General features: G+C 32.7%; 1 protein-coding gene across 3 annotated transcripts in view; it reads left to right on the plus strand.

Moving 5' to 3' along the window:
* HNRNPLL (heterogeneous nuclear ribonucleoprotein L like) overlaps positions 1 to 6,882 on the plus strand; it is a 36,363-nt gene extending 29,481 nt beyond the window's left edge. For all 3 annotated transcript variants that reach the window (XM_079109586.1, XM_079109585.1, XM_079109584.1), the window contains 5 exons: positions 644 to 765; positions 1,461 to 1,662; positions 2,470 to 2,527; positions 2,625 to 2,723; positions 5,827 to 6,882. In XM_079109586.1, coding sequence (XP_078965712.1) covers positions 644 to 765; positions 1,461 to 1,662; positions 2,470 to 2,527; positions 2,625 to 2,723; positions 5,827 to 5,882 — 537 coding nt within the window. In that variant the 3' untranslated portion in view covers positions 5,883 to 6,882. The remainder of the gene's footprint in view (positions 1 to 643; positions 766 to 1,460; positions 1,663 to 2,469; positions 2,528 to 2,624; positions 2,724 to 5,826) is intronic.
* Positions 6,883 to 10,236: the final 3,354 nt, after the last annotated feature.

The following is a 10,236-nucleotide window of genomic DNA, read 5'->3' on the forward strand; positions in this document are numbered from 1 at the left end:
TATATATATTTAGTCACTATTAAATTTTTTGTATGTAATTGTATTAAATTAAGGGAGACTTGTCCACAAGAATTTCAAATAAGCTGAAAATCCTGCTGCTAAGTTTTGTTCAAGTACAGATGTACAGATTTCTTCTGATCTACCTATTAGACCATTAGGTTCAAGAAGATTGTGTTAACCATTAAATCCCAGTAGCTAGCACTATACTTACCAAAACATGCTGATACTTCAATATTTGTTGAAAGAGTAAATATTGATGAGTGTAGAATGAGTCCTAGATGATGTTATTATGTTAATTTTATGGGACAGTCTGTGGCTCAGAGAGGTTAAGTGAATTGTTCCCAAATCACAGAATTAATAAATAAGCCTGTGCTCTTCACTGTGCTATACAGTAGTATTAGTCTTCAGCTTTATTGGATTTTGAGAAAAGTTAAGGCTGAATGGTTAACCAGTTAAATCATATTGTCTTTTAAAAATTCTGTTACCGTAAAGGGGAATTAAATGGTCACTTTTTTGGATTTTGTATTTACAGGTAAAATTTATGAAGGCTGAATGGTTAGCCAGTTAAATCGTCCTATCTTTTTAAAATTCTGTTACTGTAAAAGGAATTAAATGATCACTTTTTTGGATTTTGTATTTACAGGTAAAATTTATGAAGACTATTCCTGGCACAGCACTCGTAGAAATGGGTGATGAGTATGCTGTAGAAAGAGCTGTCACACACCTTAATAATGTCAAATTATTTGGGAAAAGACTTAATGTTTGGTAATTATCTTAAGTGATAAAAAATATTTTAGAATCCTTGTATTTTTTATTAGAGACATTAATTTCAACTTTATAATATTTCAGAGCACATTTGAAACTAGCAGTAATGGCGTTAGTATCCTTTTAGATAAGTTTTAGGGTTATATAATTCAGATTCTGTTTATTATACCTAGTTTTTAGTTTTGTGATCATGAAAGAGCATGTTAAAATAGGCAAGTTTTTATGTTAGTTATCTAATATGAAAGTATATTCAATAGATTTTTCATTCCAAATTGGTGTGCCTAAACTCTAAAAGAGATTATGATCTTCTGCACATTTTGTATCTACTGATTCAGCCAATCACAGATTGAAAATATCTGGGGAAAAAATTGTGTCTACATTGAAGTACACAGATTTTTTTCTTATTATTCTCAATACAGTGTAACAACTATTTATGCTATTAGTAATCTAGAGATGATTTAAAGTACATGGGAAGATGTTCACAGGTTATATGCAAATACTACACCATCTTTTCTAAGAGACTTGAGCATGCTTAGTATTTGTTACCCTTGAGGGGTTCTGGAACCAATTTCCTGTGGTTACCAAAAGATGACTGAATTGTAATTAAATAGCTATACATACAAGCATTTTGAGACTACTTGTTGCTTTTTATCTAATGAGTTATATTATGTATCTGTTTCCTTTCCAATCTTCAGTGTATCTAAACAACATTCAGTTGTTCCAAGTCAGATATTTGAGCTGGAGGATGGTACAAGTAGCTACAAAGATTTTGCAATGAGCAAAAATAATCGCTTTACAAGTGCTGGCCAAGCATCTAAGAATATTATCCAGCCACCCTCATGTGTACTGCATTATTATAATGTTCCGTTGTGTGTCACAGAAGAGACCTTCACAAAGGTAGGCACTGAAATACAAATGTGTGTAGTATGTTGCCATTTCCTGTAATAAAATTTATATCATATTTTCACCTCATTTTAAAGTCTCTTTTCTTTTTGAGGGGTATTAATATTTTGTTCTTTTTTTGGCATATAGTTCATTCTTTGACCTTTATACTCTTCTGGGATCCATTTTGAATTGGTCTTTTGTTGATTTGTGATTCAGTCTTTTTGAAAGTTAGAATTAAGATGGGATACCCTTATTTCTGAATCCAGAAAGTTCTTTTATCATGACCTTAATTCTCATCCATAACAACATTTTATATATTCTTACCTTCTTCCCTACTATAGAAATACTTTGGAAACATTTTCTATAACTTTACTTCCTACCTTAGATACTAGATAAATCCTAGTCAACTCAGAGAATATATATTTCAGTTAACAAATCCCAATGAAGTCATTTATATAATTTATAGAATTTCATTATTTTTCAATTATTTTCACATAGAATTTGATATTAACCTGAAAATACATTCAACTGAATTCATTCATGCTATATTAAATACTGCTGTAAACTTTTCTTTCTTTTTTTTTTTTTTTTTAAAGCAGGGAGGTCCCCTGCCACTGTTATTTCATTGGTTAAGTGGGGGAGTAGCTTCTATCCTCTTGACCTCCATTGTTATAAAAGCCCAGTAAATTAATGTGTAAAGACTTTGGAGGCAAAAAAGAAAGAGAAGAACAGAGCAATTAGGCAACTCAAAAAAAAGGGAGTGGATATTATTCTGACAATATTTTTAATTTTTAATGAATTTTTACCTTTCTTTGGCAGTTGTGTAATGACCATGAAGTTCTTACATTCATCAAATATAAAGTGTTTGATGCGAAACGTAAGTGAACATTCCCTCTTTTGAGGTTTTCTGGGTAAATTGATGACAAGAAAATAACAGGATTTGTGGTTTTTTTTTTTTTTTTTTTTTTTTTAAGCTTCTGCCAAAACACTTTCTGGGCTGTTGGAATGGGAATGCAAGACTGATGCAGTAGAAGCCCTTACTGCACTTAATCACTACCAGATAAGAGTCCCAAGTAAGTACATTCCTTTGTGTGTATGTATCCTAATTATTTATTAGGAATTATCTTCAGAAACATTGACAGTAGTTTTAAAATAACACTGTTATTTTAAATGTTTTTAATGGGTTGTCCTGTCCACCCCACCTTCTGGCTCTCCAGTGCTGAGGAATAAACCCAGTACCTTATATGTGCTATGTAAGCGTACTACCACTAAGTTTCATCCCCTATCCCAGGGTGTTGTGTTTTGTTGTTATTTGTTTTTTTTCTCCTCAAATACAGAGAAAATACAAAGAAAAAAAAAAAAAAAAAGATTCCCACAACCCAGATAATCCCTGTTTTATTTACTTCTTGCTGTACAACAAATGACCATAAAATTTAGCAATTTAGCAGCTTAAAACAGCAGATGTACATTATCTTAAATTTTCTGAAGATTAGTAATCTGGCTTTATTTCACCTGGGTACTTGTCTTATTAAATTGCGATCAAGATGTTATTTGGGTCTTCAGTCATTTAAAGGCTTGACTAGGGCTAAAAAATCCAATTCCAGACTCACTCATGTTTGCAGGTCCGTTGAAGCCATCATTGACCTTTTCATGGTAGTCTGTTTCCCTCAGAGTGAGTGATTAAAGAGAAATAAGAGAAACATGTGGTTTTTGTTTTGTTTTTCTTTTCTTTTCTTTCTTTTTTTTTTTTTTTCATCATTTAAATGTTGCATTCTTTTGGATCACACATACCATGGTGCAGTTTAGGAGGAGAGTATACAGCATACACAAGGTGTAGGGATCATTGGGGCCATCATGGAGACTACTTTCCATATCCATTTTGATTATTTTAAGGGAAAGTAATGCATCTATATCGTTAGAAAAGTCAGTACATAAAGGTACAAAATAAAAATTAAGCTTTCTTTAGCCTCCATCCTCTTTTGTCTCCTCCTCCTTCCTTTCCAGCATATAACATCTCACTTTTTAAAAACTTACATATAGTTCTATACATAACTTTTCTATGCTTCAGTGTTTTCACTTATCTTGGAGCTTCTTTACTGGCACATGCAATGCTGCTTTTTAAAAATTTTTAAAAGCATTTTCAGGATAGCTATTTATAGACATGTATACCACAGTTTATTTTGCTTATCTCTCCACTGACGGAAATTCTGGTTGTTTCCATTACTTCTACTGCAATAAAAATGCTTATAGTTGGCACTTTTTAATGTGTACTTATAGAACAATTAAATTAAAGTTTATATTTTGATAATCCTCATAGGACCATAAACATATGAATGATAGTGAAACAAACCATGAATGGTGGTTTAGAATATTGTTATTTTGGCAGCACTGGGGATGGAAACTAGGACTTTTCTCATGCTAGGAAAGCACTCTTACCACTGAACTACATCCCTAGCCCCTAAGGCTTATGTTTTTGGTAAAATGTTGCTTGAATTGCCTTTTAGAAAGGTCATACCAATATACATTACCACCTGTGGCCTGTGAAAATGCCTGTTGCCCATCACTCTTATCAACACTGAGTCAGCCCATCAGTTTTTATCAGTATGATAGATGAAAAAAAGGGTATTCCATTGTTTTAATTTGTATCATGTGAAACTTGTCATTTTCTGTATTGTCAACATAATGGTACCACGTAAAGAACATTCAAGTTGAACTTTGAAACTGTGCTGTATAATTTACTTTGATCCTGGATCTAAAGGGTATTAAAATTTCACTTTTTAAAAATAATAGGGAAAGTTAATATTATCAGGTGTGGTAATGAATGGTAGTTAAGGAAAAAGATTATACATCTCTGGGCAAGGTGGCACACACATGTAATTCCATTGTGAGGGTGAAGTGGGAGTGAGCATCACTTGAACTCATGAGTTAGAGACCAGCCTAGGCAATAATTATATCATGAGATCTCATCACAAAACAAAACAGACACATGAAAAACAATACACACTGAAGGGTTTATGGGTCAAATAATGTGTATTAAAATATTTTTTAAGGGCTGGGAATATAGCTCAGTTGGTAGAGTGCTTGGAGGCACTGCAAAAAAAATATTTTTTTACGGGTCTAGGGTTATAGCTGAATGGTAGAGCACTTGTCTAGCATGTGTGAAGCATGATTCACAGTACATATATAAATAAATAAAAGTCCATGAATAACCAAAATATATATATACATATATATTTAAATATATATACATATATTTTAGTATTTAAAAATAGTCTAATGGGCTGGGGAGATAGTTGGCCCTGGGTTCAATTCTCAGCACCACTTTAAAAAAAAAAAAAAAAAAAAAAGTCTAGCCCCCAAAATGCATGTGAGGGGTAGGTGAAATAATACTGCCAAATGTTTACAGTTATTGAAACTAGGTGGTAAAATTATGAACTAATCTATATTTTTATGTATATTTGAAAATTTTCTTAATAAAAAGTTAAAAGAAATACCTCCTATCATTTTTTATTTAGTGACAAAAGTAAATTTTAAGTAGTGAGTCAAGTTTAATTTTTGATATAAAGTTTTTTTTTTTAGGCACTTTTAAACTTTATTTTTTTAATGTGGTGTTGAGGATTGAACCCAGTGCCTCACACATGCCAGGCAAGTGCTCTACCACTGACTCACAACCCCAGCCCCATAGAAAGTTTTAGTAATGTTTTAAAGTTATATGAGATATATTCAAGATGTTGTATGGATTGCTCCTTGGAGACAGTAACAGTTATTTATCTTTTTATCCTCTGTATATTTTGTGATTAATTAGTTTTTGTTTGTTTGTTTGTTTTTTTTTTTTTTTTTTTGTGGTGCTGGGGATTGAACCCGGGGCCTTGTGCTTACAAGGTAGGCACTCTAGCAACTGAGCTATCTCCCCAGCCCTTAATTAGTTATTAATTCACTGAAAAAGAATTCAGTGCCTTCTTAGTGCTTAGAACAGTAAGAATGTGGCAGTGAACAAAGTGTGAGCCTTCATGGAGCTCACCTTTTAGTAAGTAAGAGCAAAGTAATCTTCCATATCTTAGTTACAAATTTTCCTTCCTTATACTCCTGCTTCTGATACTATAAAAAAGGGCAATAATTTGCTCTGCTAATTCAAGGTGTGATCTTGAATTAACTTTTGTTTTTTAATTTTTACAGATGGATCCAATCCATATACTTTGAAGCTTTGTTTTTCTACATCATCCCATTTATAAGAAGAGAAGAGCATGTTAGAATTTATGTTCATCTTTATTACAGTTTTAAAGCTACACTTCATTAAAAAAAAAAAAAACTACAATGGTTGATCTAATGTTGCCTTGCTTACTTTAAGATCTTGTTCTGTAATAAAAATATTTTGCCTCCAGTAAATTTGTTGTAAACTGAAATATTGTTTTCATTTCAGGATAGAATATCATAATGTAGACTGTCTACAGCTTCATTGTAGATTATGCAAATATATGATTTCTAACCATATTACTATAATTTTTCTTCCACAGTAAAAATATATTTGCATTCTTAATGCTAATTATTTGCAAGTATTTTTACATTGTGTATGAGACTAATGCAGGTTAAAGTATTGCATTTTAATATTATAGAATTCGTATGATATGTTTAGATGTTTAAGTATGTTGCAGTTACTCATATTACACATGACTTGTATTTATTATTTTAATCAAGTTTGAGAATACCATTGCACATGTTGACCTTTAAGTACTACAGATTTAGCTGATTTTATATTTCTGAAAGGCTAACAGACATGGGTACACTTGTACAGTCTGCACTCAAACTTATTTAAATTGTTTTTTTAATTTTTTTTTAAAGTCATTGTCCATTTGTATTGACATGCTTCTGTTTCTAGTTCCAGTTTGGAGAGATTTTATAAAGTTATAACAATGAGTTAATGTGTTATCTTCATTTGTTGCATGTGATTTAATCTTGAAAATGCATTTAATGTTTGGATTGAGATTTTCATAGAAGTTAATTAATAATTCCTCTTCTATATAAGTCTGGGATCCATGGATGGGCATTAGACTATAGCCCCCCTAAAATTGTGTGTAGAATTTTTGGTATTTGCATTTTTATTTTTTACTCTTCAATCCATCATAATATATGTATTTTTATATATGGTGCAAGATTTAAGGATCTAATTTTATTTTTAATTGAAACAGATGGCTATTTGTCTCAACACCATTTATTAAACATTCTCCCACTGGATCTGTTTCTTTCTCTTTTTTCAACTCTCATATATAGGCAAGTAAGATTCAAGGACTAAACTTGGTATTGAGACTATATCACACTTGTTATTGAGTTCATAGCTTTTTAATAATAGAAAAGTAATTGTGTTTAGTTTTCATCTTTAAAAGAAGGGAGAATATGTTTCATTTACCTATAACAACTGTGAAGTCCATAGTTGGAAATAGCAGTTTTGTGATCTTAAGACATATTTGAAAATGGAAGTTCCATTTGGGTCTTTATATAAAATTTTGTTTCTAGTTTTAACATAAAAAATCCTAAATCATCTTTAAAATGAGGTGAGAGTTTAAAACAATTTAAGAGCTGATAAATAGAAAGTTCAGGAAACTAAACACATTATCATTTGTTTCCTGCTTGGATTTTGGTCACATATGGATCAGTGTCCCTTTAACCCTTTAAAGATCTGGAAAAATTTAAATTCAATGTAGAAAATTTTTTTTACCTTTATCATGGAACCAGTAAGTTAGACCAAAGTTGTAACTTGTGTGTGAACTGTATGTGTATGATACTGGGTTATATGTGTTTCTCATTCATTGCCAATTTAATGCCTAAGTTTATTTAACACTACAAGCGTTTTTTCCTCAAATGCTTTTTTTTTTTTTTTTTTTGCCTTTGTTGCAAATTGAAATATCTTAATTTTAAAAGGTATTTTGTAGAGATCTGTGTGATAGTTGGCTCCTCATTCCCTCTTCTGAAATCTAATATGGGTTGTAAGTGTTAAAGAGTTTTTTGTGCCTAGGATTCTAGGAATAAACCTATGGATATTGGCAGGGCTTATTTAAGTTAGATTTGCTTTAAGTGGCAATGACTTTTAGATACGCTCTCTATCTTTAATGAGTTTTCTCCACCAAAATGGCAAGTAAATTCCTTAGGAATAAATAGTGTGTTGGTTGGACCTTGCTCTGATATATGTGCTGGTGTGTAAGCCCTGTACTGTTATTGTCAGTAATGTCTTTTGATGGTTTACTTGGGCATCTCTGCTGTGATTGGAGTTTGCTTTGTGAACACTCGCTTTGTCCTTGCCCTTGATAACAGCGTTCCTTCTTCTGCTATCTTTTTGCTTTTAGAAGAAAATGAAAGCATATTTTAGAGCTGTTAAAAAAAAAAGCACTGGCTTGGAATTTATTTTTTAAATATTGAAATCCTATCTTAATATCCAAATCTTATTACATATTTGATGATAATTCTGCCAGACTGAGTTAGGAATATGCGCTGCCTTTTAAAAGCCTCTGCTGATGAGGATGTTACCCCACAAAATGAAATATTTGCTACTGCAGCTGACATGAGACTTTGCAGCGTCCTAGTATGATTAGGTTATCTGTTCTTTTTTCCAGAACTGAGATGGGGGGCACAGGGAATGACATTTGAGTTTTGTCATATGACTGACTCAGGTGACTTAGTCTCCTGAGGGTTCACATGAAGAGTAGTCTCTACTAATAGTACTGTAAATCTATTCATAGAGCAAAGCCTTAAAGCAAGTTGTTAGGTTAAACAAAAAATTAGATTCATGTGTTTTTATTTTTGTTTTTACTCTTTTCTGGTGTTAGCCAAAATGTAGGTGAATTGTACAAACATGATTCCTGTTTAAGCCAAAGAAGTTATTTGGGATTTTAATTCTAGTAGATACTGAATCCATGATATCCTTGTTTCTTTCTGAAACCTTAACCAACTCGATTCAAATATTAAAACAATGTATTTGCCAGGCAAGGTGGCACTTAACCTATAATCCCAGCCATCAGGGAGACTGAGGCCAGAGGCTCTCAAGTTTGAGGCCAGCCTCAGCAACTTAGCGAGAACCTGTCTCAAAAAAAAAAAGCAGGGCTGGGGATGTAGCTCAGTGGTAAAGCACCCCTGTGTTAAATCCTCAGTACAAAAAACAAACCAGTATATTTTATAAGTGACCTTCTTAAAAATGTAAATTACATTAAATTAAACAACTTTTGAACAATATAATGTACCTCACCAGCAAAAGAGGCTTCAACATAAAACCCCTAGTATGATCACTTGAAATTCTTAATTTAAAAATGAGGAAGTTTGTAGTGGTAGATATTGTTAGCACTTCATCTCTATTCTACCATTCTGTAGCAGAAATCAAGATTTGAGAGCCTCTGGCCAAGTACCTTTTTTTTTTTTTTTTTTAGTTGTAGATGGACACAATACCTTTATTTATTTTTATGTGATGCTGAGGATTGAACCCAGTGCCTCACACTTGCCAGATAAGCGCTCTACCACTGAACCACAATCCCAACCTGCCAAGTACCTCCTAAAGGAGGTGCTGCCCCTGGGGGTGGAGGAATCCATTTTGATAGTTTGTAGGGATTTTTTTTTTTCTTTCAATATTGAAAAGGCACTCAACATTTGATGGGCAAAGACCAGGAAGAAGTATCCCATCAGACATTCATATAAGTAAGGAACCTATTTATTAATGATCTGATCCTAGAACCTATTTTGAATATACAAACAAAATGTTTTTGAATTTTTTGTTGCTTGTGGTGTTAAAGGTAGAATCCAGCGCCTCATGAATGCTAGTCATATGCTGTACCACAGCTGTACTCCTAGCCTTTTTGTATGATTTTAACATGTAGTACATTGAAATCAAGTAAAAAGGATTGTTTTGTTTGGAACGTTTCAAGGTTCACCATTTTGGAAAATATTGAAGTTTAGAGTTGCTATTACAATAAACAGGGTCAATTTTCGTTTGTAGTTATCACATCTGTGTCTTTTATTGTAGCCATGCCTGCATATCACAGCTTATATTTTTATAGTAAAGTTTATTTCTCCCTAATATCAACTAAGATTTTTTTTTTTCAAATTCCCTCTGTATGTAGTTAAATTCTCTAGGAATTTTATTTGAGCTTAAAACAAATATCAGATTGGGCTGGGAACCATTGCCTTAAACAGTGTAATCTGATTGTGTGTTGAACTGGTCACCTTGGGTTTGTCAAAGAGTGGATGGGGTGGGGTTGGGAGTGTAGTTCAGTGATAGAGTCCTTGACAAATGCAGGTTGCCCTGTGTTTGATCCGCCCCACACACAAACAAAATGATAATCCTGGATGAGGAGATGCTTTCCCTAAGGGAGAGATCGGTAAGGTGAGGAGGTCTGAGATTGCTATAGCCATTTTGCTATCTTGAGGAATCACAATTGCAGTGGAGAAGAACATACACAGAGTAGAACTAAAGAGAATGAGACTTTAGCATGTGGAAACCACTTTGAGCATAAGCTAGTTTGATTGTGCATATATTTTAATACCAGTTGCCTAAATACCACGTTTAGCAGCTAATTCTATAAACAACACTAATGCAAGAAAGAAGTG

Source organism: Sciurus vulgaris (genome assembly GCF_902686455.1).
Source record: "Sciurus vulgaris genome assembly, chromosome: 14".
Classification (NCBI taxonomy): domain Eukaryota; kingdom Metazoa; phylum Chordata; class Mammalia; order Rodentia; family Sciuridae; genus Sciurus; species Sciurus vulgaris.